We start from the raw sequence: 19,722 nt of genomic DNA on the forward strand, positions 1-19,722 counted from the left end.
GATCTCACCTCACATTTCTTCCTTTGTTGGGGTGACATTTGCCATTTGCACTGGACTTGATCGGAAGGCAGGACTATAGACACAGAAAGATATCCAGTAAGGTGCGTCTGAGAATGGCTGAAGGGTTGGAACAATGGCTGTTGACACATAGCATCTCTACAAAGGGGATCCTTTGCTGGTCGCAGTCAAGAAGGAACTGTCTGGAATGGTCAGAGCTGCGTATGTATTTCTCTGACGTGTGCGACAATCAGTATGTGGCCTGGTTTACGATGTACCTCTGGAATCCTGCAGAGCTCTCTCTTTTTTGGGGGGGGGGGGAGGGACACGGGGGGGCATAATTTCCCTTCATATGCTCATTTCCTCTTCCAGCACCCTACAACAGATTCTTTATACTCAGGCTAGCCATTGAGCAAATAGCTGGGTTTTTGGTTTGGTGGATTAAAAAAGGTTCATTTCAAACCAAAAGAAATGGTTACTCACCCTGTGCAGTAACTATGGTTCTTCAAGATGTGTCCCCCTATGGGTGCTTCACTGTAGGTGTGCTTGTGCCCCCTGCACCTTTCATCAGACATTTCACATAGCAGTGTTGGTTCAGCCCATGTATGCATATTACTCGGTCTTGTGCTCCACTCTGTTGCTATATAGCATTGCGCTGGAGAACCACCCTCAGCTCCTTCTCTACCATGAAGCTCCAGAGCAGAGAACTCTGACGCACGGGGAAGGAGGGTGAGTAGTGGAACACCCATAAAAGGGCACATCTTGAAGAATCACCGTTACTGCACAGGATGAGTAACCATTTCTTCTTGAAAAAAGAAAAGGAGTACTTGTGGCACCTTAGAGACTAACAAATTTATTAGAGCATAAGCTTTCGTGAGCTACAGCTCACTTCATCGGATGCATTTACTCTTGAAGTAGTGTCCCTCTGGGTGCGCCTCTCTAGGTGACTACCGAACAGCTCCCGTTAAAGGAGGAGGGGGGTTCAGAGTAGAGTCCAATATTGAGTAAAGTGAAGCCGAGCCAAATGCAGCACCGGAAGAAGAGTCATGAGTTATTGCATAGTTCTCAGCAGAGGTATGTACAGAGGTCCAAGTTGTGGCTCTACATATTTCAATAAATGGGAACATTTTTCAAAGAGGCTGCTGTGGTAGAAATTGACCTTGTAGAGTGAGTTTGTATGCCCGAGGGAGCTTGAGAGACTGATAGAAACAACAAATGCAGTTGGATGTTCATTGCTAGTGTTGGATATCTACTTGGAAAGTCTTTGTTTAGAAATTGCAGACCCTTTTGATCCATCTGTGATCGAGAGAAACCATTTGGGAGACTTAAAAGATTTAGTACTGTCAAAATGGAAGGCCAGAACTCTCCTGACATTGTGTGTGCATGCATATGCATAACAGCACTTCTTCCTTACCCATGTCAGGTTTAAGGTAAGAGACAGGAAAGTGAATAGGCTGGTTAATATGGAACTCCGAAGATAATTTTGGTAAAAATTTGGGGCCTGGCTATAATGTGACCTTATCTTTGAAAAACATGCCATATGTGCCCCTATTTCCCCAACTTGTCAAGCCGACGTAACGGCTACCTGAAATGCTGTTTTCTTGATAAATGGAGGAGTGAACAGGTAGTCATTGCTTCAAATGGTGATTCTGTAAGGCCTTTAAGATCCAGACTGAGGTCCCAACCCAGAGTAGGACATTTGGCTGGCAGGAAGAGATTTCCAAGTCCCCTGAGGAATATCGTTGTTGGGTGAGGAAATTCAAAATAACCCCCTTTAGGGGACAAAGCCAGGTGGCTGCCAGGTGAACCCTAATGGAGCTCAGCAACAGACCGAAGCGTTTCAGTTCTTGGATGAAGTCTAATATCTGACAGCAATGAGGTTGTTGGTGGAATGCATTTGAGGTCACACCAGCAGCCAAATCTTGTCCTATTTTTCAAGCAAGTAGCAAACAAACCGACAGCTTCTGCTGTGTAACAGCACTCTTTATTTCCTCTGCATAGGTTGTTTCCAATCCCATGAATCATCAACCAGCTATGCGTTGAGACAAAGAACACAGACTAGGGTGAAGAATCTGCACACCTTCCTGGGAGAGACTAAAATGGGTTGTCTGGAAAGTGATCAGTAAGCAAGTGGCCAGCTGTAAGGAAACTATGTCTGTCTGGGCCAGATTGGAACTATTAGAAAACTCTGGGTTTGTCCTTCTTTAGAGGAGTCGGAGGGAACTCGTACAGTAGACCCAAAAAGACACTGAAGATGAAAGGCATCCCCCAAGGATTGGTAACCCAGCCTGCCTCTGGAACAGAGCTGAGCACATTTCTTGTTTGTGGCTGTGACCAACAGGTCTATCCAAGGGGTACCCCATTGCCAAAATATTTGGTGAAGTACAATGCATCTATTTCCCACTTGCAATCTTGAAATAAAAGTGCCTGCTAAGTGTATCCATGGTCACACACTGAGCTCCCAGAAGGTAAACTGATTGCATATGCACCAATTCCAAAACTTGACAGCTTTGATGCAGAGATAAGGGGCTCTTGCCCTCCTGGTTGGTTGGTATAAAACATGCATGACTTGTTGTCCATCATGTGTTTGCCCCAATCATTGGTAGAAATTTCAGAAAAATATATCTGACAGCCCTAAGTTCCAGGAATTTGATGTGCAGAGGGTCATCTTGAGGGGTCCACCTGCCCCCATATTGTGTGGGTGTGCAAACGTGCTCCCCAACTAAACAAGGATGCATCCGTCATAACAACCACTGGGGAAGGGCGAGTAAAAGGGACTCCTGCTCGGACGTTTTAAAGGTATTTTGACCAACAGAGATTCCTTCAGGAAAGTGAGTACAGAAAATAGTTTAGTTAGACTGTGTCTGCTCAGTGAGCCAGTCTGGAAGGCAATGCATTCACAGTCTTGCATGATCTACAATGAAAGTACCAACTGACATATGTCCCAACAGCTGAAAATAGTTCTTCATCATGGTTTGAGGGCTGATCTGGATAGAGTTGACTATATCAGAGGGGGCTATGAATTTGTGTGTTGGGAGATAAGCTCCTATGAATTCTAATCTTCATACAGAAGTCAAGTGGACTTTGAACTGTTAACGCCCAGGTTGAGGAAGAGATCTGTGGCTTTGCAAGTGGCCAATAACATTTGGTCCTGGGAAGAACTTTTCAGAAACTAAGTCTTATAGATAACAGAACACCAGAATTCCTTTTTGGGTGGTGTGCTGCTTCTACTGACGTAACCTTTGAAAAGTCCCTTGGGGAAGATGAGAGGCCGAAAGGGAGCACCCTGTACTGAAAATGGCCACGACTGACAATAAAACATAGGAACCTTTTGAGAGATGGGTGGATCGCTATATGGAAATATGCATCCTGAAGGATGAGGGCTAAGAACCAGTCCTCTTGATCCAGTGATGGAATTATTGCTGCGTTACAATTCTGAATTTTTGTGCTTTCACAAAAGGTGTCGAGTAGCCTTAAATCTAGGCTGGGCCTCCAACTGCCTCTCTTTTTTGGAGCCAGGAGGTACCTGGAATAAAACCCCTTCCCTCTGTTCTGCCTGGGAACAGGTTCTATAGCACCCAAGAGTAGAAGAGAGTCTATTTCCTACCTTAGAAAGTGCTCATGAGATGGGGTCCTGAAGAGGAATGGAGAATGGATGTTGGCAGGCAGAAGAGAAGTAAAGTGGATGGTACCCTTTGGGAATCTAATCTCCAAAATGCTCTTATTCACACTGATAGACTCAAAAGCCCACCAGAAGTAGTAAAAACAGATGCCAAAAAGGGAGGAAGGCAGGTGAATCATTGCAGTGAATAGGGATGGTAGCTCAGGACCTCAACCACCCCATCAAAATTGGTGCTTAGAGGTAGAAGTGTGCGAGATCAAACGTTGGGAAGCAGGACGGGATCTCTGCCCTGTCTGAGACTTACTAGACTCTCTTGTGGGCATATTATAGATCCCCAGAGAATACAAAGTGGCTCCTAGAGTCCTTTAACGTGTACAAAGATTTATCTGTGCTTTCAAAACAGTTAAGTGCCATCAAAAGAAAGGTTTTCAACCGTATTCTGGACATCCTTTGGAAATCCCATGAGCTAAAGCCAGGAGGCCCTCCTCACAACTGCTATCATAGAAATCAGAGTGGGAGTATCAGCAGCATCAACAGAGGCCTGGAGAGATGTTCTGGCGAGCAGAGAGCAATTGCAGAATGCTAGCTGCTCGCCATGTTCTGCTTGTAGATGCTCAATAAAGGAGATCATCTTGGTATGAGTGTACTTTGCCATAAATGTGTGGTAGTTGGTGATTCTGAATTGTAAAGCAGCTGGCGAGTATGATTTTCTATCAAACAGGTCAAGGTGCTTATGATCTTTATATAGTGATGCTGCTTTCCATGTTTATTAACTTGCCTCAACCACCAAGGAGTTAGGAAAGGTATGAGAAAATAAGCAGTCTGAGTTCTTAGAATGGACATGTTTCTTATCTGCTCTCTTGCACATGGGCAGAATTGTGGCTCGGGTGTGCCAGATAATGGAGCCCCCCTGAACTCTGCACAAGTTAACAGACAGGGTAATGCAGGCAGATGAAGCTGTATGAAAGACGTCAAGAAGCTTATGATGTGATTCTTTAAGGTCCTCAAGAGAGATCTGTAAAGAATCCACAACTCTCTTGACAAGATTTTGAAACTGCTTAAAATCATCAGCCAGAGATGTTGGAGGTGGCATAACTGCTTTATCTATGGATGAGGAGGAGGAGGAGTTGTTGACTGATGGAGAGACATCAGTCATAGCTTCCTATTCCTCAATGGTTTCTTCCTGAGGTTCCTAGAGAGGAAGCGTGATGAAAGTGGTCTCTCTCGGTCAGGTGTTCAAGGCACTAGAGAATTGCTGGAGAAAGACCACTGGGAGTCCCAGTATGGCCAAGGGGGTGACGCATATAGCATGGGTTGAGGCATCCATTGGTATGAGTGCTCATACCAACAAGATGGTCGTCGTAGACATCTCTCACAAGTGAGATCAACTTCCTCATACACTCTGGAAAAAAGCCTCTGGGGATGGAGAGGAGATCCTTGGACAGATATTTGAGAAACCAAGGCATGGCCTTCATCAAAATCTTCCTCTTTCAAATCACTCTGACATGGTGGAGCACTGCAAGAAACATGAGGTAAAACTGTCCATACTGGACAGGTGTTTGGGGATCTCAAAGTCTTCGGTACAGAGACCAGATTACAGCTGAGCAATGGTGAGCCAGGCGTCTCAGGGAAAACTAAACTCCTGCGATACAGAGTGTCATGGGTACAGTGTTCATGGCCTGAGCCGAAGTAATGGTGGCCGAGGGAGTTGACAATACAATGAGTCTCTAACGCTCTGAGGGAGTCCAGATGGGCCTGAGTGAACAGCTTCAGTATCGAGTGAGCAGAGACACTTCATGGCTTATCGGACACCGATAGTTTTAAAGTCTTTAAGTGCCCTGGTACCTGAGGAACAAGCAGCTTCATAGGTATTGGGCTGAAGACTGATGAGTGGCTGGAGTCATCAGCAACTGCGACTTCTTTGGGGGGGGATTCCCTACCTGGAGAACTCAAAGCATGGTCTTCAGATATCTTATGAGAAGAATCTTGGCTCGTCCTCTTTGTGGTCCTCAAGGAGTGAGGCTCAGAGGCAGCAGAGGTAGCCAACTTATTCTGAGACTGGCATACTGGAAGGAGGAGTCCCCCTTGCATGGATCAGAGGCGGGGCACAGCAAGCTCCCCATCATATGTAGTTGAAGTTTGATCTCCCTATTTTCTCCGGCTCTAGATTTTAATTCCACACAGAAGTTGCACTTTTGGGAAACCTGAGAGTCCCCAAGGCAACCGATGCACTGAGAGAGTGTCTTTCATTGTCTACACTGCAATTTTATAGCCATGCAACCCAAGCCTGCTGACCCGGGCTCTGAGACTTTGTGTCATAGGTTTATCATCACAGTGTAGACATACTGCAAGAGGCAATCAAATCTCTGTCATTTAACTGGACACAAGGGATATCATCCCGCATGCAGTAAAAAAATTTAGTCTTAAAAGATAAAATTGTCAAGAGGGCTGGGTTAACATCATTACATGTTACTTGACACATGGTCTGGAGAAGTGAGCAGAGCAAAACTCTAAGAAAATAGACTCAGCCATGACTGTAACACTCAGGGGATATCCTTTCAAGGTTTCCCAAATGCCCAAGAAAAACCTGTTAGCAGCTGACATTACGCAACTGAGGGGAAGCATTTGTTCTAAGTCAGCCATGATAGCAAGGTGAACAATTACTGAAATCCAATGCATCACCCATCTGGAGTTTCCAAACTGCACAGCTGAAGGTATCTGCTGCCCAGCATGTTGCATAAAAAGTCATACAGAATTCCTCACTGAATTTAAAATTACTGAAGCAGTTACAATGTACAGAGGAGAAATGGATATCTATTGCTGATCAGGTAATTAACCACCAGCAGCTAATGTGCAGCTCTGCTGACACAAAGACGAACTGGACATCAGACAAGGAACAGTCCCTGGGGTGGGGACCTGCCCTGTGATCTAATTCTAGAGAATGAGACACATACAAAACTGTCTTCCCCACAAAGCAAGTGCCTGAATCTAGAACAGATCACCTCTCCTTTACCCCAAGACTTCATAAAAGGAAGTTAAGATCTTTTGGGTGCATATTATGAAGCAGTAGATTTTAATACCATCCATCTCTGATAAGAGATGGAAATTTCTAGCCATCTGGAATGCAACTCAGTCCATTGAGTTCCAGCACTAACTGACATTGAACCTCCAAAGCACAAGAATCTTGGTTAGCCAGCAGACAAGTTGCTGCTTCCGAGTCAGAATGCAAGAGACCATGTTGAGAGATAGGCCTGAGAATGCAGAATGGCAAAAGATCCTCCTGGGCCATGAGACTCTAGATGTACTCAGAATTATACAGACGTTACCCTGAAGTGGAGTCTCATTAATGCTCTTTGCTTGAAGGAAGACACTCCACACATACCCAAAAGCAGAAGCAGACAAGAATGGAGTGTTTGAAAATAACTTGTGAGATGTTGCAGGCTATGCTCAGCTGTGCAAGGGGCACCATTGTAAGCTTTCCCAATGACAGTGAAGATTAATCTGAACTGGCAGAAAAGGGGCAGTGATTGCATTCATTGTGAATGAGGGTCCAAAATCAGAGACACAGAGCCCCTGAAAACAGTGAGGGCTCATTACATTTGGGTTTACCTTGCTAGCTGCTGTGGTGGCTAGTAATCAGTCATTCAAACAAAGACTGAAGAGAGCTCTCAGCTCATGGAGGAATTTGGAGGCTGGCTGCCTAAACAAGCAGAAAAGTCATGCCATGTTGAAGGAGCCAGATGATCTGTAGGAACAGCTCAGGCTCGCCAAAGAAGGCAGGCTAACCCTAAGCTCCCCTCTGGTCACGAGAAGGTTAGGTGGAAGGGACAGAGTTTTTCTGCTCGATCCTTAGAAGATTCTTTCCTGTTTGACCAAAGAAGTTTTTAGCTGTGATCCAGTTGTGGAATTTGCTTGCTGTCCAACCCTCCCCTCTCTTTTTCTCCCCAACATCCACATTTTTCTCATTCTTGCCTTCTCTATGGAACGAGAGAGAGTTAGAGAAAAAAAATTAAGGCGGAATCATGAGGTATGGAGTTCCAGGACAAGGAGACAAAGAACTGAGGGGGAACATTTATGGGTTGGCTCCTTTATACTGGCTATGAAAGACAGCTCTTTGCCTCCTTGCCTCATGGAAGACAGAGCCATAAAGACCATCACAAGGAATCTACTGTAGGATGGGAGAAGAAGTGATGTGACACAAAGTTTAATAAAGGGATCCTTTTGAAATTGCCTGAGTTCTCAGAATGCACTTTGTTCGTATGGCAGCACATACCGTGGTGCTCTCTGGCAGCAGCCTCTCAGCTCGGGTACACAGACTCATAACAGCAGCAGTGTGGATCTTGCTGCACTGGTGGAGGCTTGGACCAGCCACTCAAGCTTGGACCCAAAAGGTCATGGAGGGCAGGGGTCTGAGCTTGGGTGGCAAGCCCAAGTCTCCGCTGGTGCAACAACATCCACACTACTATTTTTAGCATGCTAGCTCAAACCCTGCTTGCGCGAATTTGTCTACCCAGGTTGGGATGGTCTCTCAGCCTTAGCTAGACATCATTTTATTTATATGTGGCCTACATGCTGAAGCATTCTGGGTGTCTCACACAATACAAATAAGGTAAGTATAGAATTCTGGAAAACCAGAAGGTCTTCAGGATCCTTTCAAAAACGGAAAAGTTATAAGTGTGAGCATCTAAAGGATTAAGTAAAATTTTAGTGCTACTAGTGGCAATTTCCCCCCCTTATTTTGGTTACTTCAAAATTCTCTCTATTCCATTCAACAAAGTAGGTATAAGTCCTTCAACCATCAGATGGAGACAGAAGCATAGCTCTGTGGTTTTACTCATCTATATGATGAGGACGTCTGGCTAACACTCTGCAGCTAAAAGACCTCCTGAGCACTAAAAGTTTTATAAAATAATAATAAAAAAAGCTATTAACACTTCTACACTGATATTACAACAGATGTGAATTACAACCGATGTAGTTATTTAAGTGCTAGTTCACATGCAGACAAGTCGAAAGCATACGAGCCATCGCGATGAGCTGAAAGGCAAAGGCCACAAACTATCAATACTGATGCAGAATGAAGAAGAAGAGGGGTTTCAGCAAGCTGGATTAATGTACAGGTGAACAGTCTGTAGGTGGCCAGCACAAAGCAAACTACCTGGACTGCCTGGCTGAGTCATGGAGCTCGGAGTCTTCATTTCGCAGGGCAGCAAGTGGAGAAGGGACTTTTTACTGACTTCAAGTTCAATACAGAACGGGTCAGAATCCAAATGCCTCGACATACCAAAGAGTATGTTCTGCAACTGTTTTGTACTAGAGCTTGAATCTACCAGAAGACTCAATTTCCTGAATTGTATTCCTTTTTATATGAAGATGAGGAAGAAAGGTATCTCACCAGGCATATAGGCAAATTTCAAGTAAGAAGCCATGAGGCACAGTGACTAGCAGTCAGTTCACGTGAAGGCAAACCACTAGAGCCTCCTAAGAGTATGGCTGTTGTGGACCTAAGTCCATTTGTAGGCAGGAGCTGCCAGGGCCAAACTAGTCACTCTTGACCTGAAGAAAGATTGATCAGGCAATCTATAACTCTGAAAAGGAAAGGAACTGTATCTTCCTTAGTCTACAAGACTTGGAGTCTCAAAATCAAAAGGGCTGACCCTGAAAAGGATTATTTTCTGAGAGCGTTACATTAGCTTTCTCCTTAAATGATATCACAACATAAATAAAGCTGTCCCCCAAGAAGGCATTCCTCCTTGTGGGAATGGGAGAAATGCACAAGTATTGAAATGAAGGAATGGCATGGACTGGGTCAGACTTCCAAATTCAGGAGGTTTCTGCTCACAAACCAAACCTCTACCTTCCAAGCCACAGAGAAACAGAACACTATTTTCTATCTATCTGGGTCTTCATCAGGTGGCCTATCATCATTGTATCTTAAGTGCCTTCTTGCTGGGCAGTTCTTGCTAACAGAATCAGCAGGACATGTAAGGTAAAGGTTGGCCTCTTCCTGTAGGGCTCTGGAGAGCATAAAAGAGGGACAGAATTGATTGCAAAGCACTCTATTCATGGGCAAAAAAAGATTGGGGTTAAAATAGCTTATGCAACTACAGACACAGGTCTACCTCACTCATCCAGAGAGCTATGTCTAACTGCTTGAGACAGGAAACAACTGCAAAGCATCAGCCAGAAAGCCATGTCTCTCCACTGGGGCACAAATATTACAATCTCCCTCTAATGGCATAGGACTTGTATCCACTGGCTAGGCTAGCACAGAGCAGCTTTGGAGAATGAAAGATTTACTTTAACCAAGTTACAATTTTTGGACAACCAGGTGTTTTAATTAACACCCCCAAACTATTCCTTGGTCTCTCTCTCTCAGTTTCTGACATTTACTGGTACATAAAAAGTAATTTGGGTGTAAGAACTACTTCTAAAAACCCACACAGCAAAAGTATCTGTAAGGAAGTGAGTGGAGTAAGCGTACAGCTCAGTTGTGCACACTACAAATTTATTTTATTCAAAATTGCTCAGACTATATTTACATCTACACCCAGTTCTAAGATCACCTGTAAACTTTTAAAATAGTCCAACTTAAGCAACAAATAGACCAAGTGGTAAATTCAGTGTTTAAAAGGTGGTATGAAATCCCTGTTATTAACAGGGGAATGCTATTAGTTTGCTCACCTGCGCATGCAGGTGTGAATTTACTCTTAAGTTGTTCAGTTTTCCTAAGCTTAGCCACTTCTCTCTCTCTAAATGTGTACTACTGGCTTGATTTTTCAGAGAAACTGAGAACATACATTTCCCACTGAAGTCAAGGGAACCTCTGAAAATCAGGCCTTATATGCCTGACATACGTATTTAGAACGAACACTGCAAAACTCACTGAATAATCATATCATATCGGCTTAACACATAAAAGAATGTATTTTCTGCAGGACATACATGGAAGCTAGCCAATTTAATTGCTATTGAGTCCCACCTCTAAACCTAAACTTGCTAATACAAACCTCTCCTACCCGGTTATGGATTTGATTTTTTCTTTAAGCCACTAAATCTGCCCTATTACTTGAAGAACATGTTGAACAGACCACCACCAGTAACAGAGAGCACTACTTCTACAATATATCATATCTCAAACAGATCTAGCCATGGAAACCAGGTACTCTATAGTACTGAAAATAAATCTAACGGTTAGGAGGATTGAAAACTACCAGTCTGTTGATGTGGTTAACCATCACTGAAAGGGAATGATTTTTCTTGAGTTTTTGCTTTTGTGAAGATTTAGAAATCCTGTTCTCCCAAACTAAGGCCAAGTGAAGTTGCATGCTGCAGAACAGCATCTGTAATGATGCTGCCAGTCTTTTCATGTGAATGTATTAAAAGCACTGCCATTATAAGGGGGGGGGGGGAACACAACACACAACTTTTCTTACTCAAAGTGATGCTTTTCCAAGATACAAAGGGAAACTCACTCACTACACTGAATTTCTTTTGCTTAATAACAGTCTCCTAGCTGACATAATGGAAACTGCCTGATTATCTAATTACTAACATTTGATTTAACAAATACGTACTAAAGTCTACGTGATATTTTATTTCTAAGATAAAACCAAACTCAGAAGAGATATCTCTGCTGAGCTGCAAGCAAAGGTGCCAGTTTGGGTTAGTTCAGCTGGAAAGGGTTAACTATAATACAGTGCTTTATCAGAGAGCATTCAAATTTATTTATTTATTTTTGATTAAGCAAATATTAATCTTGCAGGTAGGAAATGTCAGTAAGCAAGGAAAGAGTTGTATATATTTGGTCAGCAATATTTACCAGTCATGCTGCTGTCTCTATTTATTCCATTATGAAGTTTACAGTGAACAAATGCTGCATCAAATAACCATGATCCAAAGAGGTTCAAGATGCTGTTAACCTTTGGTCTGCGGGGAGCTGGTAGTGGTCGAGGCTCAGAGCTAGTCTGGTTTGGACTAGACAATGGAGAGGTGGACGATGACGGCTGGTGCTGCACTTTTGATGTGTGAACAGTGCTAACCTATTTGAATAAAAGAAAAGTTTCACCCTATTAGAAATTTTTAAGGCAATTTTATATTCCTTCATACACAGAAGCAGAAGGAACCATCAACAAGATCAAATGGAAAAATACTGAAGTACTAAGCATAACATCTTACAGTGCTGGTTTTCATTGTTGCCTTATTCACAGTCACGGCCCGATGCCTTCGGTTATGAGGTGGGGTTGTGTTGATAGCAGTATTCTGGGGCATGCTCAACCTATTTACTGGTGTGGGGGGAGCACTGTCTGACCGGGGTCGTGAAATGCCTGAAGAACAAAATAAAGCAAAAAACTCAGTGCAAAGTACTTTTAGAGCCCTATGGCATAATCTCTATGACTAGATATTAAGGCATTCTGTAAATCATTAGCATCAAAGATTCCCCCAACCACCACAGAGTTAAAAAAGCATCTATCATTCAGCATTAGTAGAGATTGACAAGCGGTCCAGAAAAGCATTTGAGTTAAATCTACATGACAGACCCACTGCTTATCAAGGTGACCAAACACCAACATAAGCACCTAAGAAAGTGGAGGAGTGAGGGCACCAGACGGTAGAATAGAATGCAGACAGTTTGTAGAAAACCACTTTCCTTTCTAGTCATGGGTTCAGAACAACCAATTCACTTTTACTCTACATAGAGATGTCTGAATGAAACTAAAAAGGACAATCCACTTCACCCTCCACTTCAATTAAAAGCTCCCCCACCCGCAACATCTGTCTTAGAAAATGTAACGGGAGATCATTGTGGGATAGAGCGCTTAATTTCTCTGCAAACCACAAAGATTAATATCTTTAAGGCCAGTCTGAGAAACCAAGATACAAGGCGAAAGTGTGTTTGCAAGATTAGGAAAAAAAAAAATTAATAGACTATGGCAGGGCATTTAAGAACATAAAAATGGCCATACTGGGTCAGACCAATGGTCCATCTAGCCCAGTATCCGGTCTTCCAGCACTGGCCAATGCCTCAAAAGAAATTAACAGAACAGGGCAATCATCAAGTGATTCATCCCGTCCCAGCATCTGGCAGTCAGAGGCTTAGGGACACCCAGAATATGGGTATGCATCCCTAACCATCCTTGCTTATATTGATGGACCTATCATCCATGAACTGATGGAATGTTTTTTTGAACCCAGTTATAGTTTTGGCCATCACAACATCCCCTGGCAAAGAGTTCCACACGTTGACTGTGCACTGTGTGAAGTACTTCCTTTTGTTTGTTTTAAACCTGCTGCTTACTAATTTTGTTGGGTAACTCCTGGTTCTTGTGTTTTGTTAAGGGGTAAACAACACTTCCTTATTCACTTTCTCCACACATTCTCTGTGAGGCGCTTAAGATATTGAACCTTTCCAGACACTAATCACAGAAAGTCTACCAATATTTTCAGGACAAAGAGAAAAAGTTTAGTTACCACTATCATGGTTTATTACACATATTTACTTTGAATAGTTTAAAAAAAAAAAAAAAAAAGATGTTTCAGGTGGGTAATCTAAGGCTCCATGCCCACAGAGGAACTGAAGAATGTAAAAAGAAAGCTATAAAGAATCAATATTGCATATCTGAAACAAATATTTGTAGGTAGCCCATCGGCTTCTGCTCCCAATCCCAAAGTGACAACCCTGTCTTCTGCTGGGTACAGCATTCCAGACTGTGATACATAACTGGAAGCAGGGAGCTGCAGTTGGTCCTTATTCACTTTCACCCCTCACCTTTCATTGTAAGGTCTCTCTGACACTACTGGACAAAGCAGTTTTGCTAGGTTAGTTATTAGGTAGCATCAAAAGTCTCAAGACCAGCCTCCCAATCTAAGCCAGGAGTTAGCCAGCCCAAAGTCTGTTTTTCCCACCTGGGGAGAATCAAATATGTGGGAGCAGGCTTAGAAATGCACAATCAAGCACTATATTTTAAAGATTCATCCCTTTGTAAATATTTATACCAGTGAAGCCTCTTTTAGAGATTAAAATGTAAATTCTCTATCTGCACTGTTCAACAATTTACAATAAGTTTGCTATGTAGAAGGTCACTAATCTATTATTTACAAGGCAGTACCACGTTATTAATAGACATTTTTATCAAACTGCTGAATTATAAATTCTTCGTATGTAATGTATTAAAAACAAAATCAGCGCCAGGACATTTCCTAAATCAGGGCAGGAAAACAGTGCAGAGAGTCAGGAATGCAAGACTTGGCAACATTATATAGCCCAGTACAAACTGAGGAGGGCAGTACGTTATATATTTATTTTCAAGTACTTTTACCATGAAAATTCATCCTGAACACAATACGTACTTCAAACTCTTAGTCACTGAGTAATGTATCAAGAGTATATTCAAAGTATATATGAATCTAAGCAAATTCAAAAGCTTAACCAATGTAAAACTGAAAGGACAGTGGCGGTTAGCCAATGTGTAACGTGACACCTCTGCACTTCTGTCTGCACTGGTGCAACATGTAGCACAATACACAAAGCAAATACGATTTACACAGTGTTGAGAGGATTATTAATTTTGTAATTACAAAGAAGCAGTATTCTGTGTTAAGCAAACTAACTCAAACATTCAGTTTGAACTTTATGCTCAATAGCAGTTAAACAAATTGTTTGAAGGGACACCATTGGCAGGAACCCAGGAGCAGGATTAACCTTGTTTTTTTTCCTATAAATGTTTAAGGGCACCTCTTTCATACCGGAACAAACTTGAAAGGAATCTATATACAAAGTGAAAGTGACTTGGAGCACTCTGTGTTCCTCACCAGAACTAAACCTATTTTTGATTTTAAGAAGTCCACATTCCTCAAAACCCAGCTTCTATTAGATCTTGCAGTGAGGTCATAATTCTTCATTTATGATATTCTTAGCATGGTTATTGCAGCACAATTGCAATGTTATGACTTCACTGAAGCTCAGATAAACAGCAGTGATAAAAATGTTGTAATCCGTAGCAATTCTGAGAAAGTTTATGCAAAATAGACAATATATTGTTAATACAAATATTTTTAAAATTGATGCATTTGGAAGTTTGTTCCAATGTGAAAGTTTTATTTACATCTGTTTGCAAAATCACTGCAATTAATGTATAATGTTTTAAACATCAAACACTTCGGAGTTTTGTTTAAAAGCAAAAACAAACAAACAAAAACAAAAAAACAGCCCTATGACAAACCAATGGGTAAAAAAATTGGAACAGATTTCAATTTTAGACCTCTTCAAGGCTATAATAAATAGTTAACATTTTTAAGTTGCCATACCATAACAATGTCCTTTTAACAAAATGCAAATATTTCCTTATTATACAAAAAAAGATTGAAACAACACTTTTACAAATAAATAACAGAATACTGCAGCTTTCACAGCTTTGTTTGGTACATCAGTATTAGTTATCAGCCCTTCTGCCCAGATTCTTGCTACCAAAATGAGTGCAACAAGAGTCAAGACTTAATACCATATCTGGGTAATCTTTCACACCCACTGTTCGTAAAGGCTGCAACTCCTAGAGAAGAAAGAAATCAATTTGCTGCTTTCTGCAATATACAATAGAGGCATTTAATAAAGCCATTCTTTAGAAAATGAAATATATGCTCATTGAATTATGTTTGCAACAAGCAACATGATAATACAGATTAGTAGTATACAAATGTTACATATTAATATAAACAAGTATTACTAGTCAAAAGAATATTTGTTGCTTTATAAAAGCAGTGTGGCAAATACATTTTTTTTTTTAAATTTGAGGGAACTAAACTGTCCAGGTTCCTTCAAAGGAAGAAATGTAAATTAGGTAGCATTATGTTACAGATTAACGTTTTTTTCCCCATGAGCATAGTAGTGACATGTATTTACTCTATAGTCTTCCACAACCTGTTTTATCAATTCAGACTTCTGGGAGTCATAACAGATTGTTTGTTAATATTAAAAGTGTCAGTCAAAAATCAGAGAATAGGCAATAAGATCTGAAGTACAATATAGCACACAAAAATCTGAGGAAGTTTTAAGTCTAGATAAACCTTCAGGAAGGTAGAGGCATAATGCTTAATACTTCAAAAACTCTACATAAATTATATAATGTTACCAAACAAAATTTTGAAATCTGGGGGCCTAAATTAGACTCCTAAGAGGCACCTAAATAAAAATGGCTTGTTTTTCACCAATGCTGAGCACCTGCAAATCCCATCGACTTCAATGATTATTAATTTGTATTCCAATAGCAATACAATCAAAGATCAGTGCTTCATAGTAATAAGCACTGTGCCTCAAAGAGCTTTATAAACTAAATAGTTGGTGCTCAAAACCACTGAAAAACAAGGCGACTTAGAAGCCTGATTTTGGAGGCCCAGTTTACAAATTTTGGCTGTATTGTATTAAGCCCAGCTGTTCAGAACTGTGTACACATTTGTAGGATGATTCACGCAAATGTAGTAACTATGCACATAACTGGCCAGTTAGAAGTCTCATTTGCCATTTGCAGGTAAATGCGCTGTGAGAACGTGGGCAAAAGCATTAGCCGCGCATGAAAAAATCCATGCACACAATTCTGAAAATCCAGACCTAAAAGTATAAAAGTTACTTGAAGTCTTGTATTAAATTATGACAGACAGGTGATGTTTTAACTATACACAAATAAATTGAAAGATTACCTAGGAACGCATCCACTAAACAGCTGATCCCACGCATGGCACGAAAGAATATATGAGGCAGATGTTTAAGGCAGGGATACTGATTCAATTCTTGAGTCATTCCACTCACATTCAGAAACTGCTCCTGAAATTTGGGGGTAGAGCTTATAATGGCTGGGTTACTCAAATCCACTGGATTACTACAAAAAAAAAAAAATTTTTTTAGTGTACTCATAGCAGTTAAAATCTTAACACCCAAATATGCAACCTTTGATAGTCAGACAATGTGTGTAAGTTATGAAAATTTAAAAGGACACTCGATTTAAGATAGCTTGATTTTACAAAACTAATTTCTGTGCAAACACCTTAGATTATAAGAATTGTTTCTAGTTACTCTCTCAGCATGGACAATGAAAATCAGTTTCAGGGTCTTAATGCTAAAACACTTTGGTTTCTAAGGCTGCAAGAGCATGCTTTCAGGTGTTATAATTATAATAAAAATAATTTTTTTTTAGAAAGCATAGAAACATTTCTACTGACCTGAGGTTTTATAAAAACAAGTTTTTATAAAAATTATCAATTATAATCACGGTCAGTGAATGGAGCGACCATCTCAAATTAAACCTGGTGAAGATCCAGAGAATACACTGTAGATAACAATCCTGCAGTTGCAGAGGGATGGAGCAGTTACAGAAAAGGTCTTTTCCATCCAAATTCTGACTAGCTAACAGTACCCAACACTGGTTAAGAGCCATAGAACTTATTATGAATATTTAAATTGCTGCCATCAGGTTTCAGACCTGCTAAAGAAGACCTACAAAGAAAAAATGTGTGCCTTTTTCTTTTCTTATGATTGATACAAAACCCTTGAAAGCCTGTCGAGGCTGGAAGAGTATGGCAGATGGAGAAGTAGCCCAATGGTGACATCAAGAGGACCAGAAATGACAGGTGAGCAATTGAAGGGGTGGAGGAGAAAAAGGGATTTTTAGTTACTGTTAAAACACCTACATAACTGCAACAACAACTAGTTAAATAAAAATTTCCTTTAGCTAAAATGTGAAGACAGAACAGCCTTGCCATTCATAAGATATCATAGTTCACAATGAACTCCTAAAGTTTCTTTAACTAAACCAATGCAGACCAAACCTGACATATTTGCATATTTCTGATAAAAACAAAACAAAAAACAAAAGCAATACACACACTAACAAGTTCCAGGTTTTCGTCATAGATAAACAGTTACTAACCTTCCATAACTGCTGTTCTTCGAGATGTGTTGCTCATGTCCATTCCAACATAGCTGTGCAGGTGCCACGTGCACCACCTCCAGAAAGTTACCCCTCAGCGGTATCTATCGAGTCGACTCTGATGCCCCCTAGAGTCATGCCCTCATAGCACCAGTATACGGGGGCCTGCCACCCTGCCAATTCCTTCTTGCCAGCTAACTCCGACAGAGGCGCAGGATGCTGGGTTGTGGAATGGACATGAGCAACACATCTCGAAGAACAGTTATGGAAGGTTAGTAACCGTTTTTTCTTCTTTAAGTGCTTGCTCACGTCCATTACAATGTAGGTGACTCCCAAGCAGTTGGAAGGTTCAGAGTTCATTAGCATGCTGACTAATAGCAAGCCCACATCATCTTTGGCTTCTTGGATGATGGCATAGGGCGACGCGAGCATGTGGACTGACAACCAAGTTGACACTCTACACATACCCTGATCGGAACTTGTGCCACGAATGCCGACAATGCTTGAGCTCTCAGGGTGGGCAGTCAACCAAGGAGCTGGGAGCTTTGCTAGGTCATAGCATGAGCGGATACAGAAAGTGATTCATGATGACATGCTCTGGGCCGAGACTGGATGGCCTTTTGTTCGGTCTGCAATGGCTATGGATAGCTGGGCAGTCTTCCTAAAAAGTTTGGTCCTCTACAGAGAAAGCTAGTGCACGCCTCACATCTCAGTTTGTGTGTGGTTTAGGATAGAAGACTGGCAGAAAGAGGTCCTGGTTACTACGGAATTGTGAGACCACCTTTGGTAGAAAGGATGGGTGTGGCCACAACTGTACCTTGTCCTTGAAGACAACAGTATACAGTGGCTTGGAGATAAGAGCCTGGATTTCTGAGACCCTTCTGGCAGAAGTAATGGCAACTAGGAAGGCCACCTTCCAAGACAGATAGAACAGGGAGCATGTTGCCAGTGGCTCAAATAGGGGTCCTGTTAGCCTTATCAGCACCATATTGAGATACTTGTGGGTACAGCCGTTCACAGATTGAGTTTGAGAAGACCGACCTGCCGCACAACCAAGGGTGAAATGCAGAGATCGCAGCTAGATGGACCCTTGTGGATGACCCCATCAAACCCTCCTGCTTTAAGTGAAGCAGGTAATCTAAAATGAAGGGCAGTGATAACTCAGTAGGCAAAAAACCTTTCTGCATCAACCAAATCAAGAATCTCTCACTTTGCCAGGTAAGTGGCTCTAGAAGACAGCTTTCTGCTACCCAAGAGCACCTCATGAACCGGCCCTGAGCAAGCCTATTCTGCTGGGCTCAGCCATGGAGCTTCCATGCTGTGAGGTGGAGATATTGGAGGTTTGGGTAACATAGGTGACCGTGATCTTGAAAGGTAAGAGTCCAGAAATAGTGGTAGGGTGACTGATGTGTCCATCGAGAGATCTAGAAGGGTGGTGAACCAGTGCTGATGCAGCCAGGCCAGGGTCATCAGGATTAGCCCCGTCCTGTCCCTTCTGACCTTCAGCAGGACCCTGTGTATGAGAGGAGCGGGAAGGAATGTGGCAAAGACCTGATCCATCCAAGGAAGGAGAAAGGTGTCTGTGAGCGAACTCAAACTGTGGCCTAGAAAGGAGCAGAATTGAAGACATTTCCTGTGTACTTCATCACAAACAGATCTACCTGGGGAAATCCCTGCCTCTGAAAAACATGACATCTGCACGAATGGACCACTCATGACGGTTGGAAAAGGATCTGCTGAGATGATCCACTAACTTGTTCTGTGACCCTGCGAGGTAGGAGGCTTTGAAGTGAATGGAATGGGCTATACAGAAATCCCATAGGTGCAGAGCCTCCTGACATAGGGGAAAGGAGTGAGCTCTGCCCCGTTTATTTATGTAAAACATTGCTGTTGTGTTGTCTGTGAGGACAGACATGCAGTTGTCCTCCAGATGCAGTTGGAAAGCTTGGCAGGCTAGGCACACAACCCTCAATTCTCTCACATTGATGCGCAACTCAAGTTCCTCTCGGAACCAGTAGCCTTGAGTCCTGAAGGTCCCTAGGTGGGCCCCCATCCCATCTCCGATGGGTCTATGACAATAGACCTTGACGGTGGAGGTCTCAAGAATGGAACTCCTGCACACACTGTCTCCAGGTCCAGCCACCAAAGGAGGGTGGAAATCAGACCACCTTGTCCAGGTGATGC

The 19,722-nt window shown here is 42.1% G+C and overlaps 1 protein-coding gene across 13 annotated transcripts in view; it reads right to left on the reverse strand.

The window, feature by feature from the left end:
* The window catches only part of RALGAPB (Ral GTPase activating protein non-catalytic subunit beta), a 131,736-nt gene that overhangs the window by 69,673 nt on the left and 42,341 nt on the right, over window positions 1-19,722 (reverse strand). For all 13 annotated transcript variants that reach the window (XM_038369407.2, XM_038369405.2, XM_038369404.2 and 10 more), the window contains 3 exons: window positions 16,313-16,491; window positions 11,798-11,946; window positions 11,442-11,661 (listed from right to left, as the gene is read on the reverse strand). In XM_038369407.2, the coding sequence (XP_038225335.1) occupies window positions 11,442-11,661; window positions 11,798-11,946; window positions 16,313-16,491 (548 nt within the window). The remainder of the gene's footprint in view (window positions 1-11,441; window positions 11,662-11,797; window positions 11,947-16,312; window positions 16,492-19,722) is intronic.

This window comes from Dermochelys coriacea, chromosome 13, assembly GCF_009764565.3.
Source record: "Dermochelys coriacea isolate rDerCor1 chromosome 13, rDerCor1.pri.v4, whole genome shotgun sequence".
Classification (NCBI taxonomy): Eukaryota; Metazoa; Chordata; order Testudines; family Dermochelyidae; genus Dermochelys; species Dermochelys coriacea.